Here is an 18731-nt window from a genome sequence, read left to right as displayed (position 1 = left end):
ACTTTTACAAAAAAAAGTTTTGGTATCACACTAATGTAGATCTCTTGTAAATGAACTTCCGGAAGGCAGTGGATATTCATTTTACGCCATTTCAGCCTGCGAAAGGTTTCATAAGAATGTTCTTTTCAGATGGCGGAGGAAGCCTGTGTCTCTGTTCAAAGACATCAGGCTAGCAATCTGGGAACCTGAAACAGCATGCTGTGTGCAGAAGCTCAAAACTAAAGGACGGCTCAATTCTCTTTTTGCAGTTTCCTTACTCCTTGCTCCGGGCTGTGGAAAGATAACCTCCTTTGCACAAAAGGCAAAGCAACTTGGTTCAAATAAAGAAGAAGGAATCCAAATAACAAATACAAGTCATTATTTCTAGCACGAGAAGTAAGCGAGAGGAATACTGGGGGAGACAGTATTTCTACCTTCGCTGTGACTTTGAGTAGAATTAAATTTTATCATCAGAGGGAGGAGCACAATGAACACGACCCTCCAGAAAATGAGCCACAGCTCCCCTTGTAACAGTGCTGCATGATTCTAGGGGTACATCCTGGCCAATGCTTACCTAAATATCACCTGGTAGGATTTAAAACAGTGAAGGTGAAAGCACATTACACCTAAATTAAGTCCACATACACAAGGCAAGACATGGGGAAAAGCACGAAAAATAGCCATTGCATATTTATGTGCATATACTTGTTTTGTTTACCTTGTTGCAGTAAATTCTTGGTCTGAACTGTGGGAGGCAAAGATTTATGACCATCTTTGTGGTTGAAAGGGTAGCTTCCAAGCATCAGAAATAGCCTTGAATAAAAAATAAAGCTTGATATTAGACATGTCAAAGTTCAATTCTAAACTTTTAGGAGTTGATTCCTATGGGAAGAGAATCAAACAGGGTAACAAAGACTCTCACGCACACGGCCATGGTCTATACAGTCTCACTGTATCGTACCTGTGATGCCGGGGAAAAGGAGTCACCAAAAAATTGCACAGGAGCTTCTTTTTTTTTTTTTTTCTTTATGTATTTAAGTAATCTGTACACCCACCGTGGGGCTCAAATTCACCACCCCGAGATCAAGAGATGCACACTCTTCCAACTGACACAGCCGGGTGCCCCCCCCAGAGGAGCCTTCTCCTGCAGCCTGAGCAGGTTGGCCAAGACTGCGGGTCCTCTGGCTGACAGCTGGACCCAGTGGAGGCAACAGCTCTGCAAGGCGCTCCCCACAGGAAAAGGAGGGTCAGAAGTGGCAGAGCTCAGAGAAAGAACAGAACTACTCAGCCAGAGGGTTTAGAACGGAAAAGGTTGCAGAAATCATAGTACTAGACATCTTTGTCATTTAACACCTGTCAATTTTTTTCTTTTAAAGTTTGTTTGTTTGTTTGTTTATTTATTTATTTATTTATGAGAGAGAGAGAGAGAGAGAGAGAGAGAGCGAGCATGAGCACACATGTGAGCAGGAGAGGGGCAGGGAGAGGTAGAGAGAACTCCAAGCAGGCTCCACACTGTTAGTGCAGACACTGACACGGGGCTCAAACCCACAAACCATGAGATCATGACCTGAGCTGAAACCGAGAGTTGGACGCTTAACTGACTGAGCCACCCAGGCGCCCTGTGATTGCATTTTCTTATTAACATGAAAACAATTGGAAGAGTCCAAAACATCATCATTGAGAAACAGAAATCCCCAGACTTGGAAAGCATCTTAAAAGGACATCTAGTCCAAACAACATTTTAACGACCAACGTCCAGGCTGGGGGGAAATGGGTGAAGGTGGTCAAAATGTACCAACATGTAGTTATAGAATTTCTTTAAAAAAAATTTTTTTTAGGGGTGCCTGGGTGGCTCAGTCAGTTAAGCGTCCGACTTCATCCGGTCATGATCTCATAGTCTGTGAGTTCAAGCCCCGTGTCAGGCTCTGTGCTGACAGCTTGGAGTCTGGGGCCTGCTTCGGATTCTGTGTCTTCCTCTCTCTCTGACCCTCCCCCATTCATGCTCTGTTTCTCTCTGTCTCAAAAATAAATAAACATTAAAAAAAAAACTTACAAGCAAATTTTTTTTTTTTTTAAAAAATTTTTTTTTCAACGTTTTTTATTTATTTTTGGGACAGAGAGAGACAGAGCATGAACGGGGGAGGGGCAGAGAGAGAGGGAGACACAGAATCGGAAACAGGCTCCAGGCTCCGAGCCGTCAGCCCAGAGCCTGACGCGGGGCTCGAACTCACGGACCGTGAGATCGTGACCTGGCTGAAGTCAGACGCGTAACCGACTGCGCCACCCAGGCGCCCCGCAAATTTTTTTAATGTTTATTTTTAAGAGAGACAGAGAGCGTGAGCGTGAGAGGGGCAGAGAGAGAGGGAGACACAGAATCCAAAGGAGGCCCCAGGCTCCGAGCTGTCAGAGCCCGATGCGGGGTTTGAACCGACAAACCGTGATATCATGACCCGAGCCGAAGTCGGACGCTTAACCAACTGAGCCACCCAGGTGCCCCTGTAGTTGTAAGTTCTGAGAAGGTGATGTACAGCATGGTGACTACAGTTAACAATACTGCAGTGTATATTTGAGAGCTGCTGAGAGTAGACCTTAAAAGTTCTCATCACAAGAAAATAAGCTGTAACTACGTGAGGTGATAGATGTTAACTTACTACAGTAAGCATTATGTAATATATACAAATACTGAATCATTATGTGGTACATCTTAAACTTATTCAATGTGATATGTCAATTAATAGCTCAATAAAACTGGAAGAAAAGCAAAGATCAATGTCCAACAGCCTTTGGTAGTCTTTGTAGAGAAGCAGGGAAGCCACCAGAAATATCTCTCCTGCCAGCAGGCCTTGCCAATGGCTCTGAACCTCTTGGGTGAGGCCAGCCAGCCAGTCTACGCTTTTCCATCTGGCAGAGAAGGCCATGAAAAACTCTTTCGTTAGCCCAACAGGGAAAGGGTCACCCTCTGGGGTCTGTGTTATCATGATCAATAGGTGCCACATGGAGGCCAGGCACATTCGGCATCATGCAACATTTTAGCAGGCTGTTTCCACACAGTGAAGGTCTGGCATGGGACCTTTAAATGTTTATTACGTCAGCCTCGCCCCAACTCAGAGTTTTACATATAGACACAAAATATTTTTTTAACATGGTTTTAATACATGCTAATTTCCTAAAAAGGGAACTTCTATGCAGATCACAGGAAGATTGTACTTTGTTTTGTTCAGATCAGATTTTTCCAAAGAGATATTGACCGTTTCTGACAACCGCCTCACCAAGAGTGATGCTAACACATCTGACAGTCTACACTTGTAGCAGTCCACATTCTAGGTGATTCTACATATTAGTAATAGCTTCTGATAACTTCATTATGCCTTCCAATATGGTCATAACCAAATATTTACACATGAGAACAAATTTTATTATCACACTTAAAAACCTCCTTTATATTACAGTTATAGCATTTGTATGTATATGAATGTGTACATACCTGTACACACATAAATGCACACACACATGTTGTTTTTTAAAAAGTAATGCATATGTTTCTATTTTTTTCTTAACTTTTTTTTAATGTTTATTTTGAGAGAGAGACAGACAGACAACAAGCAGGGAGGGACAGAGAGAGAGGGAGACACAGAATCTGAAGCTGAGCGGTCAGCACAGAGCCTGATGCAGGGCTTGAACTCAAGAGCTGCGAGATCATGACCTGAGCTGAAGTCGGATGCTTAACCGAGGGAGCCATCCAGACGCCCCTGTATTATTTTTGACTGTAAGTTCAGGACAATAGAAAGAACATTACAAGATAATTATAAAACTGGAAGAAAAAGATCAATGAACCTGATGAGATGAACCTGATGGAGTGGAGACCCTTGGCCTAAAGTCTCCTGTTCTTTGTGAACCTGTGTTGAAATTCTTAGTACTTCTCACTGTTTGAGGCATATATGCCATCCCTCTGTCAGAATATTCTAGAATCTGGTCTGGAATCAACATGGACTAGTTTACAGAATTTTTTTTTTCCCCTAGGGAAAATGTCTCCAGCTTCTGATATTTTTCTTGTTCTCCACAATAACTCAAAAATGAATGTATGAGGAATTGCATCTGCAAATATTCTCAGGGGCCTTGTATGTACCTCTTCTTGGCCAGGAAACCAGAGCACATTCAGAGAAGCAATGCCCTCAATTCTCCTGTCCAACTAGGGAAGTGGCTTCTTATTAAGTTTTTGTTTTGTTTTAAATGCACAATTAAGCCATTAACTGAATATGGAAGTAGTAACATGAATATAAAGCTCAGACCTAGGAAACAAAATATTTCTCCTGGAAAAGCAAGCCTATGATGCCAAAGGAAAACAGAGGATAGTGACACAGATGGTGACACAACAGAGGTGTGCAAGTGCAGAACTGGGCTGGCTCTGAGCAAAAGGCGAGCTCAGCCACTCGGGTCCAGGTTCGAGAAGCTTTGCTTGCACTGCTGCAGGCAGCCCTCTCCTCCCAACTTTGTCCTGATGGGTCGGACAGGGCTTTGGTAAGAACAAGCAAAGAGGGGCGCCTGGGTGGCTCAGTCGGTTGGGTGTCTGACTTTGGCTCAGGTCATGATTTCATGGTTCATGGGTTCATGCCCCACGTCGGGCTCTGCGCTGACAGCTCAGAGCCTGCAGCCTGCTTCGGATTCTGTCTTCGGCTCTCTCTGCCCCTCCCCTGCTTGTGCCCTGTCTCTAAAATAAATAAATATTTAAAAAAATTTTTTAAAAAAGCAAAGAGACAGAAATTGTGTTATACCGTGTTATAACATGAGCATACTGAGAGGTGGTTGACAGTGAGATAAAGGGCCCCTAGAGTGCCAGCACCTCCACTCCACTGTCCACTCCTTAGGCCTTTTCTCCCTCCAACTTTCAGGCACAAAAACAAACTGGCAGAATAATAATGTCAGCCCTGGAAGTGCTGATTTCCCAGTGGGAGGCACTGATTTCACTAACATTTACCTGCCTATCTCCTTGTTATCTTCTTGGACATTTCACACTGCAGTCTTCTAACTTTGATTTATTCTACATATCATGAAATTAATCTGAGAACTTAAATGCCAGAACCAGAACAAGTTGGGTAGGGGTCCTCCTCAAGCCATGATGAAGGGCTCACCTGTGAGTATGAAGCCAAATAGAAAAGTTTTCAAAATTATCTGAGGACCCAACTCAATTGTAAATGGCAGTGTGAAATCAAATTGACCAGAAGTGACCACCCTCAGGACCAGCCTGCACTTTGCCTTTAACCCCGGCTCAGCTCTCACCAGATGCCTGCTCCTGTGGAGGGACTGGAGATGAGAGGACGAGTCCAGGATGAGAGGATCTCATCTCTCCAGGATGAGAGGACGAGTCCAAGGGCTTTCAAACTCCAGTCATCTCATAACTTTAAAAATCCCACCTCTGACCCCTGAAAGGGGAAGAACTGGACTGTCCCTCCAATCAATATGATAATTTACAAGGTTTTATCTGCACTCTCAGCCAACACAAATGATTCCCAGTGAGTTAAGACACAAGGACCCTCTAGCAGCAAAACAACTCCAGCTAGAAAGGCACATACATAAAATGGCTTAGAGAAGGCCACCAGAAATTTCATTCCATTTTAATCTTACCCACTGGTTAGCCCTAAAGTGGTTACTAATGTCTTTCTTTTGCAGATGAAGAAACTGTGGCTTAAAGAGAGGTTAAGCTGGGACTGAGATTCCAAACCTTCCAAACAAACTCTGGTTACTATCTATTTGGACACCATTTACCTTGAAGGACTTACCAGGAACTTACATGGACACCTTACAACTTTTTTTTCCCCTCTTACTTAGGTTAGGCTTTGGTATCATTCATTTTTTTTTTTTTAATTAATTCTCCCAAACTTAACGTGGCTATGCTCTAAATGTAGAAATTTGGAAACCTTGACTGTCCCTTCCAACATGTATTGGATCAAGCCTCAAATTGTTTTGTGAGGAAAATCTAGATAAGCTAGCCCTCTATTCGAGCATATTACCTCATGGGGCTTTTCAACCTTTCCAAGAGGTTGTTAATTCCATTAGCCAACCATTAAAGCATCTGACCAGACACAGGCTGTTTGTTTGATGCAGCACTTACCAGAATCTAATCTGAGAGAATGTTTATGGAGACTGTTCAGTCCATCCACATTAAATTCCTTGTCATGCCAGCTTAAGTGGCACCTCTTGCTTCCTGCCTGGCACCCCTGGTCCCACATTCATGTCCCACATCACCATCTGACAGACTGCTTAGGAGTGTGGACCCTCAGCCGTAGCAAAGATAAATGTAACACACTGATGAAAATGTAGTGGCCTATCTGTCAAAATTCACAGGATACCAGGATGGCAATGACACATCAGCGGGGAACCATAATTTACTGTCTATACTGTACTTCCCCATTGAGCTGCTCTTCAGGGCAGTGTACTGGATCATCCTCATGTTCAAATCCCAGCCACAACCTTCACCACACTCCTCACCCCACCACAAACAGCTTTACCAACTACTTCCATGTGGCCCGTCAGCAGGGAAGGGAACACCTCTAGGGGCACCTGGGAGGCTCTGTCATCGGTTAAGCCTCGAACTTCGGCTCAGGTCATAATCTCACAGTTCGTGAGTTCAAGCCCCACACTGGGCTCTCTGCTGTCAGTGTGGAGCCTGCTTGGGATCCTTGTCTCCTTCTCTCTGCTCCTACCCCACCCCCAAAATAAATAAACATTAATAATTTTTAAAAATGAAATACCTCTATGGCTGCCGTTTTATTAGGTTGTTAAGATGATCACTCTTTACTCTGCATAGTAACCTCTCTTTAAGACCCATGAGAAAATTCTCTTTTTGGTTTCAGTACTAGGAACAGTTGTTGTTCTTTTTTCAACTCAATATTACATGGTGTGAATATGAATCATATAATTGATTATGATGTTTCCTTTATTTTGGCCACTAGAAAGCTCGGAATAAACCTGTGGCCCATCCCTCCAGATTTCTCTTTGCCTGAATTCTTCACTTATTTTTATGTCATAGTGTAAATATATTGTGAAAGCTACCTTAAAATCATTATGGAACAAGAGAGAGTAAAATTACCAACAAACCATTCTCCTTTTGGTGGACATTTAGGTTGCTGGCAAGTTTTTACTATTAGAATATTAAGATAAAAATCTTAAGTCGATTTTTTGTCTTAGTACAATTTTGACTTTTTTTTTCTATGTTTCTTTTTGAGAGAGAAAGGGAGACACAGAATCTGAAGGAGGCTCCAGGCTCTGAGCCATCAGCACAGAGCCCAACGTGGGGCTCGAACCCATGAACAGTGAGATCAGACCTGAGTCGAAGTCAGATACTCAACCAACTGAGGCACCCCTGACTTTTTTCTTAAGAGGTCGTGCATGTTTCTTGTGAAGGTGGCTATTTATTAACAGGATCCTTTTATCCCATAAGTTTTCATAACCAGTTTTGCTATATATAGGAAACTTTTTCATTTGGGTATCCATTATGTGTTCAGTTGGCTTATTAAACCAATTGATTTTAACAGATTTTCAGTCGGGGTTTTTTGCGGGGAGGGTCTACAATCTCAATAATGAGAGCCTCCTTCTCAAAATGGTAACTCTTACTTGTCTCTCATCTTATGACATTAGCTAGAACTTCCAGAATTATATGAAATAATAAGAGTTGCCATGCTTGTTTTTGTTCCCATTAGAAAATGCTTCCAGTGTATCATCTTTGAAATAATGCTGATTGAAATATTCTTTTTATGCTAATAAAGCATGCTAATTTTCAGAGTTTTTTGAAAATCAGGGATAGGCTTTGAATTCTGAATTTCTCTATATATTGAGTTTTATTATTTTTCTTATCTGACAGACTAATGAGAGATGGCACATTTTTCTAATTTTAAACCATCTTTTTATTCCTAGGATAGGCTCTATGTGGTTGTGGCAGATTGTTCTTTAAATGTTTTTCAAATTCTACTGAATTTGATTGCTCATATTTAGACAAGATATTACTGCCCATTCATATACACTTATAAACCCGGTACTAGGCACTGGAGTATGAGATAACAATTAAATGGCCAGGGAATGCGTGGGTGGCTCAGCCGGTTAAATGTCTGGGCTCAGGGCATGATCCCACAGTTCGTGAGATGAAGCCTGAGTCAAGCTCTGCGCTGGCAGCACGGAGCCTGCTTGGGATTCTCTCTCTCCCTCTCTTTCTGCCCCCTCCCCTGCTCCCGAGCATGCTCATGCTCTCTCTCTCTGAACATTTAAAGAAAAACTTAGACAATGAAATGGTCAAGTGGGGAAACTATTCTGTATGATATTGTAAGAGTAGATACGTGACATTACACATCTGTCAAAATCCACAGAACCATACAACTGAATGATCCTTAATGTAAATTATGAACTTCAGTTAATAATAATGTATCAATATAGGCTCACCAATTGTAACAAAAGTGCCATGCTAATGCAAGATGTTACTAACAGTAGAAACTGGGTGCAAGGTAGAGGAAGTATATGAGAACTCTCTGTATTATATGCTTGATTTTTCTGTACACCTAAAACCACTCTAAAAAAATAAAGCCTGTTAATAAGAAGAATGGGAGGAAATGTGACTGAAACAAATGAAAAATGGAGATCAAATGGAAACAAGGTACTGTGCCATGTAAGAAGAGTGGCAGACCCTTTTTAAAACATCTTACAAATGATAGTATGTTTCTTTGGGAAATAGTGATGTCCAAATACTGTAGGATTCTATAGGGCTCTGGCTTCCATAAAGGTCTTGTGTGATCTTAGCACCTCTCTGGTTCCCACACTCCTGATCTTTTAAGGTCAAGTGCCTCCAGCCTTAATGCTTAATCTGGAAAAAAAGAATGGCTCAACATACTGGAAATGCAGACAGCCTCACCCAGGAAGGCTCTCCACAGCCCTGCCTGGGAAATGACAGGTTACATGATGAACTCTCACAAATATTTATTTACTTACAAATTTACTCCAGTAAATACTTAAAAATGAGAGCCTCCATTTCCAAATTTGGCATCTCAGTACAAGAGAGACTGGGTCTGAGTATAACCTAGGGGCCATGCATTATGGCTAAACTGCCCTGCTGTTCAGAGAAGTAGCCTGGAGCCAGACAACAGAGGTATTTATAAGACAGCAAGGTAATACAGGTTTATAAGCAGATAATATACATGTAAATTCTATGGCTGGCTCAGTCAGTAGAGCATGTGATTCCTAACCTCAGGATCGTGAGTTCGAGCCCCATGTTGGGTGTAGAGCTCACATACACACATACATACATACGTACATCTATCTATCTTTTAAAATGGGATGCCTGGCTGGCTTAGTCAGTAGAGAATGTGACCCTTGATCTTGGGGTTATGAGTTTGAGCCCCATGTTGGGTATAAATATCACTTAAAAATAAAATCTTAGGGGCGCCTGGGTGGCGCAGTCGGTTAAGCGTCCGACTTCAGCCAGGTCACGATCTCGCGGTCCGTGAGTTCGAGCCCCGCGTCGGGCTCTGTGCTGACAGCTCGGAGCCTGGAGCCTGTTTCCAATTCTGTGTCTCCCTCTCTCTGCCCCTCCCCCGTTCATGCTCTGTCTCTCTCTGTCCCAAAAATAAATAAAAAACGTTGAAAAAAAAAATTAAAAAAAAAAAAATAAATAAATAAAATCTTATGGGGTGCCTGGGTGGCTCAGTTGGTTAAGCATCCGACCTTTGATTTCAGCTCAGGTCATGATCTGGTGGCTCATGAGTTCAAGACCTACATGGGGCTGTGCATTGACAGTGCGGAGCTGGCTTGGGATTTTCTCTCCTCTCCTCTCTCTGCCCCTACCCTGCTTGTGCTCTCTCAAAATAAATAAACTTTAAAAACTAAAAAATAAAATAAAATGTGTAAAAAAAAACCCATACAAGTCAATTTTCATTACAGTGATTTTTTTTCTTTTTTTAAACAAAATATTTCAGATTAAAAAGGTAAAGAATATAGTAAACACTCTTATACCCACCACCTAGATTTAGTAAATGTAAACATTTTGCCACATTTGCTTCTCATTTCAGTGTTAAGAACAAAATTGAAAAGATACAGAGGTGCCTGGGTGGCTCAGTTGGTTGAGCGTCCAACTCTTTTTTTTTTAATTTTTTAAAATGTTTATTTTTGAGAGAGAGAGACAGAGTGCAAGCTGGGGAGGGGCAGAGAGAGGGAGACACAGAATCCGAAGCAGGCTCCAGGCTCTGAGCTGTCAGCACAGAGCCCAACGTGGGGCTCAAACCCACAAACTGTGAGATCATGACCTGAGCTGAAGTTGGACGCTCAACCGACTGAGCCACCCAGACACCCCTATTGAGCATCCAACTCTTGATTTAGGCTCAGGTCATGGTCTCATGGCCAAGTCTGCATCAGGCTCTGCACTGATCATGGAACCTGCTTAAAGATTCTTTCTCTCCCTCTGCCCCTACCCCACTGGAGCTTGCACTTACCACAGCTCTCTCTTAAAAAAAAAAAAAAAAAAAAAAAAAAGATACAAACAAAAGCCACCACTAATCCTATTTGTCTCCTTTTTTTTTTTTTTTTTTTTTTTTTTTATCAAGAGATAAGCTCTATCTGAAGTTCGGTGTCTCTCATTCAAATCAGCATTGGTATGCAGCAGTCTTGTATATTTTTACCGTACCTTAAGGGTATTATAACAGGCACACCATGTCACGACTGGCTTTCCATTCAGCATGATTCATCCAAGGTTTTCCATGCTCAAATGTGGGTTTCTAGTTTACTCACAGCATTCAACTGCACGACTAAAACAGCTTGCTTCTCCATTGCTCTATTACCTATGTTGTTTGTAATTTTTCACTATTAAAAAATACTGCAATAAATATTCTCTACAAGTCTTGTGAAAGGAAATGAAAGAAGAGAAGGAAAAGGAAAAATAAACGAAATGGTCCTGTCCTCAAGTCTTGAGGCACGAAGGACCTCCTTCCAACAGTGATTATGGAATGTAAGAGTCTATAACAGAGCTCTCTGCAAATGACATTCAGAGTAGGGAGGATGGTCTAAGTGAATGTTTTTCAGTTTGTGGTTTTGAAATCAAGTTATGGGTTGAAGGAAAGAAATATTAACTGAAAGAGAATATAAAATATCAAAGTGCACATAATATGGAAATTATTTCATGAAACGTTTTTTTAAATGTTTATTTCTGAGAGAGAGAGAGAGAGAGAGAGAGAGAGAGGTAGCAGCAGAGGGGGAAGAAGGGGGGAGAGAGAGAGAGAGAGAGAGAAAATGAATCCCAAGCAGAGCAGATCCCAACTCAGGACTCAAACCCACAAACCACAGGATCATGACCTAAGCCACCCAGGTGCCCCTCATGAAACTTTAAGATTTTTAACTAATCTCTATACCCAAAGTAGGGCTTGAACTCACAACCCCAAGATCAAGAGTTGCACGTTCCACCAACTGGGACAGCCTGGCACCCCTACCTTCGTGAAAACTTTGCTTCAGTTTTATACAAATACATATAACAAATTATATACTAGATCCAATATAAAATTTCTTATTGTGGCTTTTGATGAAAAAAAAAAAGTAAGAATACTGGCCAAAAGTATACCCAGAATTCAGGGAAGAATTCACAGAAGTAATGTCTGAATTGGAGACAGCTAAGACACATGCCTGACCTCATGACAACTCTGAGATGGGACAGATACTACATACTAATCGTACATTGGACAACATGTGCTGGACTATGGGAGCCAGGAGGGTAAGAACTGGAACAACAGGGGAAGGACACTAGGGAGAGGGACCTGTAGCAGCAAAGGCATAGAGATGGGACTGTGAGGCTGGTTTAGAAAATGTGGAATATGCCGCTCAGCTAGAAGGGGAAGAGGAGGCAGGGCTGGAGAGGCAGGTGCACTGAGATGGGCAGGGCTTTGAATGTGACGCTAACGGGCTTTAGACTACTTCACTTGGTGGTCTGAGGCAGTGTTTTTTCCCCCAAATTGCAGATGAAGAATCAAGAACTCACATTACTGAGACATAGCCAGAATTTTAAAAAATTCAGTAGAATAGAGTCAGGTGTATCATACATGAAGGCGGGCAGTGTTTTATGAAACTTGTTTCATATATAATTGAAACTGTATTTCTATCAATCTGAGTTTCTTCCTTAAGTAATCTCCATACACCACGTGGAGCCTGAGCTCACGACCCCAAAATCAAGAGTCACATGCTCTACTGACTGAGCCAGCCAGTCACCCCTATTAGTCTGGGTTTTGATGTAAAAGACATTTCTTACTAAGTTCTGCAGTAAAAAAAAGTTTGAAAGCTACCGGCCAGAGGGAAGTCATAGAAGGCTTACAACCTGGGAAAGAACTGACACCAATGAAAAGCCTGCCATTAACCTCCTAGATGACAAAGCAATTCCGAAGCACTTAGAGGCAATTCACCCTTCAAGGGGTTCCAGCTCCTTCTATGTACTACCTCAGGGGCTATCTTTGCAAATGGCTTCCTGAAGGCATCAAAGATGAGTACAAAGTACAAACTACTTAGAAATAACTAGGAATCTTAGTTTCTCCCTCCCTGGGCATTTTCTTCCTTTATTGTTACCTTTTTTTTTTTTTTTTTTTTGAGGGAGGGGCATTCTTAAAGAGGAGGAAGGAGTAAACTGAACTATGTATAACATATTACAATCTTACAAGGATTTCAAAGCTACCCTCCAAAGAAGTCTTTTTTTTTTTTCTTTAAGTAAACTACTCCCAAACCTGGGGCTCAAACTCATGACCCTGAGATTAAGAGTTGCATTCTCCACCCACTGAGCCAGTCAGGCACCCCAAAGAAATCTTTTCTTTTCAGAGATTTTAATTAACTTTTTATTTTAAGATCATTGCAGACTCAAGTGCAGTTGTAAGAAACAATACGGAGATTCCATGTACCCTTTAACCAGTTTTCCCTAATGGTAACATCTTGCATAGCTACAGCACAGCATCCCAACCAGGAAGCTGGCAATGATACAATCTGTGATCTTATTCAATTTCCCCAGTTTACATGCATTCATGCATGTTTGCCTGTGTATTCAGTTCTATGCAATATTATCGCCATGTATGGATTTGTGTAATCACCACCACAGTCAAGACAAAGGTTCCATCACAAGAATCCCTGGTACACTCCTCTAAGAAGCCTTTTATCTTACAGATTTTATTTTCTTCTTATTATTATTTTAGAGAGAATACAAGATGGGCAGAGGGAGAGAGGAGGAAAGAGAGAGAATCTTAAGCAGGCTCCACACTCAGAGCAGAATCCGACACAGGGCTCGATCCCACAGCCTGGGATCATGACCCGAGCTGAAATCAAAGTCAGGCTTGCAACCGACTGAGCCACCCAGGCGCCCCTGAAAATTTTACTTTCAAGTAATCTCTACACCCAATGTGGGGCTCGAATTTACAATCCCAAAATCAAGAGTTGCATGCTCTACCTACTGAGCCAGCCAGGATTTAGGTGCCCCTAAATCCAAATCTCTATTATCATGGAAGTCTTAAAATTCTTTACCCAGATCTAAGACCAAAAATGGGTTTCTAGGGTCAAGTGAAAAGTCCAGTGAATCCCACTACCCACACCGTAAGACATATTTGAGTGACACGTTTATTCTTGGTGTACCTGCCACTAAAATGATAAATACTGTCTATGAAGAAAAATTACAAAACTATATATAAAATTTTAGAGACACAAAACAGAAGTATTATGATCACACATTTGTTAAAAATCTGTATTTAGGAATATGTACACACGAATAATTTGGGAGGTAATGGTGGCCATGCAGAAATTTAAAATATGCAACAGATTAGAGTGGTGGGCTACTCTATTTTCCCTTTTGTGTGTTTAAAGTACATGTAAGTAGTTAAACAATTGCACTGGGTTCCTGGGGTACAGGAAGATATCCGAGAGGACTGAGGCTCTAGATGCAATGTTCAGGGTATTTCTTGCAGCTTAGAGTCCCTATAGAACTGGATGACCAGGTGGAGACAGACCTTTCTCCTCTGCTTCCCAGGATGCAGGCTGAATAAGAGAAAGGGAAAGGGAAGGGCTGGGAAGGAATCCAAAGGTAGGGTGATCAACCATGCAGTCTATCTTGGATTAAGGGCTTTTCCAATGCAGAACTTTCTGTGCTAACACCAGAAAAGTCCCAGGTCCCAAAGTGGAACCAGTTGGTCACCCTATCTGGAAGGTTTCAATCTGTGCTTCCTTGGAGCTTGAAGCAGCTAAGTAAACCTTTTTGTGGTTGAGGACTCAGAACAGGGGGGTAGGCAAGTGTGGAGGCATGATTCAGAAGAGAATAAGGTGACCATGACACTTTCTGAACACCTTAGCATCCATTTTCCTTTGGCCTAAAAAGTGCCATAGCTGAGTTATACAACCGGATTTTTGAGTCTCACAAAAACGTAATGGAAAGTAATTCTGGCAGATAGACATATTTTAAAGACTAGGCTCAAACAGGTTACAGAGGGAAAAAAAGAAGAAAAGATTACCTGTCAAATAAGAGAAAAGCATTTAACCTCATAGAGTGGGTGGAATACCAATGCACTGAGCAATTTTACAAATTGGGCACTTCAGCTTTTACAGAAGTACAATACTTCTTATAATTTCTAAATTGAGTTACTTGTCCATCCATGAAAAAAAATGTGACTTGTGTGCATTTTTCTTAGAGCTGGTTATAATGAAAGACAGCTGTCCCCGCACATCCCACACAGTCATCCACCAATGAGAGGTGCACAGAAGACCAACCAGAACACAGGTGTGCACCCAGAAGTTTGCAGCTTGCAATCTTAGGTGCTTGGAGCCCATTTACCCTTCAAGGGCTTAATATGTGCAAGGCATACTGCTAGGCACAGGTAGATACAACTTTTAAGAAACGCATAGGCTCAAAACAAGGCACAGATGGGTCTCTTAATTTTAAGAGACCCACCGTCTCAAAACAAGGACATGAACCAAAGATTCTAATACCACTTACTCATCACCTTAATAGCAGTATCAGCAAAATTCTATGGAAACCCAGCTGAAGCAGCTATGCTCTTCATTTACAAACCTGACCCTTGAACCTTATTCCATCTGTTCTTGCCTCTCTCCTGAATCCTCAGCTTATCTCTGACTACTGGACCTTTCCTCAACAGGTAAGGAACATTCAAGTTTCTTCTGCCCTCAACAGTCCCCTCAAAAAACCTTGCCGAGGCTCAGCAGGTTGAGCGTTCAACTTCAGCTCAAGTCATGATCTCATGTATGGTGAGTTCGAGTCCCACATTGGGCTCACTGCTCTCAGTGCAAAGCCCACTTTGGATCTTCTGCCCCTCCTTGGCTCACACTCTCTCAAAAATAAATAAACATTAAAACAAAACAAAACAAACCTTGCCTTGGTGCTGTATTTTTCTCAGTGTTGCAATTTAGCAAATAAAGATAAAAAGTATCCACTTAAATCTGAAAACAGATAAACAATGGATTATTTTCTTTTAGTACAAGAATGTCCTATGTATTATTGTGACCTACGCTAAAAAATTCTTTATTGCACATTCAGCAAACTCAGAAAGGAACTTCCTTAACATAATAAAGGGCATTCATGAAAAACTCACAGCTGATATACTCCATGGTGAAAGACTTAAAGAATTCCCCATAAGCTCAGAAACAATTCTATTCAATTTCATACAAGAAGCTCTCACTAGTAGGCAAGAAAAATAAAAAGGTGGAAAGTAGAAAGAAAAAAGCAAAACTCTCTCTATCCAAAGATTATATGATCCTGTACGTAGAAAATCCTAAAGAATCGGGGCGCCTGGGTGGCGCAGTCGGTTAAGCGTCGGACTTCAGCCAGGTCACGATCTCGCGGTCTGTGAGTTCGAGCCCCGCGTCAGGCTCTGGGCTGATGGCTCGGAGACTGGAGCCTGTTTCCGATTCTGTGTCTCCCTCTCTCTCTGCCCCTCCCCCGTTCATGCTCTGTCTCTCTCTGTCCCAAAAATAAATAAAAAACGTTGAAAAAAAAAAAAAAAAGAAAATCCTAAAGAATCAACACACACACAAAAACTCTTATAGCTAATAAAATAATTAGGCAAAAATGAAGGATAAATCATCCATATTTCTAAACACTAGCAACAAGTAATTCATAAAGATATACAGACAAAAAGTCCATTTACAATAGCACTAAAAAGAATAAAATGCTTAGGAATAAATGTAACTAAGGAGGTACAAGACTTCTACACTGAAAACTGTAAAATGTTACTGAAAGAAATTAAAGAAGACCAAAATAAATAGAAAGCCATCTCTGTTCATGGACTAGAGACTCGGTATTGGTAACATTGAAAGATGCTAGGGGCACCTGGCTGGCTCAGACAGTAGAGTGTGTGACTCTTGACCACAAGGTCGTGAATTCAAGCCCCACACTGGGCATGGAGAAAGACAGGAAGGAAGGAAGGAAGGAAGGAAGGAAGGAAGGAAGGAAGGAAGGAAGGAAGGAAGGAAGGAAGGAAGGAAGGAAGGAAGGAAAGGAGGGAGGGAAAGATGATAAGCACCATTAGTCACTAGGGAAATACAAATCAAAGCCACAATGACATACCACTCCACACTCGGTAGGATGGCTATTAAAAAATAAAACACATGCATGCATGGATAGCTCAGTCGGTTGGGCCTCTGATTTCAGCTCAGGTCACGATCTTGCAGCTCGTGGGTTTGAGCCCGCGTCAGGCTCTGTGCTGACAGCTCAGAGCCTAGAGCCTGCTTCTGATTGTGTCTCCCTTTCTCTCTGCCCCTCCCCACTCATACTTGGTCTCTCAAAAATAAAAGAAAAAAGAAAAAAAAAAGAAAACACAGAAAATAACAAGTTTAGCAAAGATGTGGAGAAAGTGGAACCCTAATACCTTGCTGCTAGAAATGTAAAATGGTATAGCCACTGTGGAAAAGTCTGGTAGTTCCTCAATAATTTAAATATAGAATTAACATATAACTCAGCAATTTCACTCCTAGGTATATACCCAAAGTACTGAAAACAGGTGTTCAAGTAAAACATGCACGTAAATGTTTACAGCGGCACTATTCACAATAGCCAAAAAGTAGAAAAACCCAGTGTCAATCAACTGATAAATGGGTAAGACAGGGTATGCCCACACAACCCACTGTTATTCAGCTGTAAGTAAGGAAGTACTGGTGCATACCATAACATGGATAAATCTTGGTAATATTACACTAAGTAAAGGAAGTCACACACAAGAGGTTACATATTATATAATTCCACTTTTTGGAAATATCCAAAATAGGCATATCCACAGAGACAGAAAGCAGATTAGTAATTGACAGGGTCTGGGGTGGGGGCTGGGGGTGCGGTGGGTGTGGGGGGGGGGGCGTATGTGGAATCACTGCTTAATGGGTATGGAGTTTTCTTTTGGGGTGAAAAAATGTTCTTGAACTAGATAGTGGTGATTGGTTGCACAACACCATCAATGCACTGTCACTGAATGACACACTTTTCTACAAAATGGCCAATTTTATCTGTATTTTACCACAAAACATTATCCGTTACTTATCTGAAATTCAAACTTAACTAGGCATTCTGTGTTTCATCTGGCGATCCTAGTCTCACTGTGCATCCTGCTCAAGGTTCCCCTTCTCTTCAAAAGTTCTCAAGGAATTGTGTCAGCATTTGCAACCCATTCCTTAACTCTCATTATTCAACAGGAGTGTCTGGCTTTTGCCCTAACAATCCAACTCAAACTGCTATTGTTAATGCCATCAGTGATGTCCAAGTTGCCAAATTTACTGGAGATTTCTGGTTCTTGCCTTAACTGCTCTCTCCCCAGCAACTGACATGGTGCAAATCATCTCCTTTTTGCAATATTCTCCTTTCCCATTGGCTTCTGTGCAGCAAAAGTTTAACTCAGCAGGTTTGGTCTGTTCAAATCCTGCACATTCCAAAAAAACTGGCTCCTTCACCAGCTCCTTAGGGATAATCTCTAAACTCTGAACATCCTTCATGTTAAGACTGTCTGCATACACCTGAGACCTTGGGTCTCAGTTTATACCAGACAGTTTATACCAATAGTGGGGGCCTTGGGCCATGCTTTATCAGTTGGCCCTCTGATAGGGATGGGGACCAAATGAGGTCAGCCACGTGGGTACTCCATGCCTACATGACAGACCCCCCTCAATAAAAACCCTGCGCAGGCTCAGGTGAGCTTTCCCTGGTCGGCAGTATTGGTAAATGTTGGCATCATTGCTGGGATGAAATTAAGAGCTGTCCACATGACTCCACCGGAAGTGGACAACCAGAAGCTTGTGCCTGGTCTCTCCCAGACTCCACACTATGTGTCTTTTTCCTTTGCTGATTTTAATCTGTAGCCTTTCATTGTAATTAAACTGTAACTGTAAATGTAACAGCTTTCCTGAGTTCCGTGAATCCTTCTAGTGAGGGTGGTTTGGGGACCCTTGACAAACTTCTATGCTACCATTTTTCCTGAAGTCTAATTATGTCTTCTTTTGTTATCTTTACCACTGGGTCCCCTTTACTTGGTCCTCCCTACCAGAATACCAGAATGCTGGTATTCTATTCTTGGTTATCTTCTCTCTCCTGCTCCCCAACCCACAATAACCTCCTTCCCGCCTGTCCCAGGCAACTTCACTCACTTGTGGTTCTGACAGCCACCTGTCCTCATCCCCATTTGAGACCCCAGCCTGGAGATTTCTGCCTGGAGGCTCATCTTAGCATGATCAGCACAGATTAACCCTCTAACCAAACACCTCTCCTGCTTTGG

At 41.9% G+C, this 18731-nt stretch overlaps 1 protein-coding gene across 4 annotated transcripts in view; it reads right to left on the bottom strand.

Moving 5' to 3' along the window:
• The window catches only part of UBOX5 (U-box domain containing 5), a 38293-nt gene that overhangs the window by 7533 nt on the left and 12029 nt on the right, over positions 1-18731 (bottom strand). For all 4 annotated transcript variants that reach the window (XM_058685069.1, XM_058685072.1, XM_058685071.1 and 1 more), the window contains exon 2: positions 698-792. In XM_058685069.1, coding sequence (XP_058541052.1) covers positions 698-751 — 54 coding nt within the window. In that variant the 5' untranslated portion in view covers positions 752-792. The remainder of the gene's footprint in view (positions 1-697; positions 793-18731) is intronic.

Source organism: Neofelis nebulosa, chromosome 9, assembly GCF_028018385.1.
Source record: "Neofelis nebulosa isolate mNeoNeb1 chromosome 9, mNeoNeb1.pri, whole genome shotgun sequence".
Taxonomy (NCBI): domain Eukaryota; kingdom Metazoa; phylum Chordata; class Mammalia; order Carnivora; family Felidae; genus Neofelis; species Neofelis nebulosa.
The sequence above is the reverse complement of the archived record's forward strand: the minus strand, read 5'-3'. Positions and strand labels throughout refer to the sequence as shown.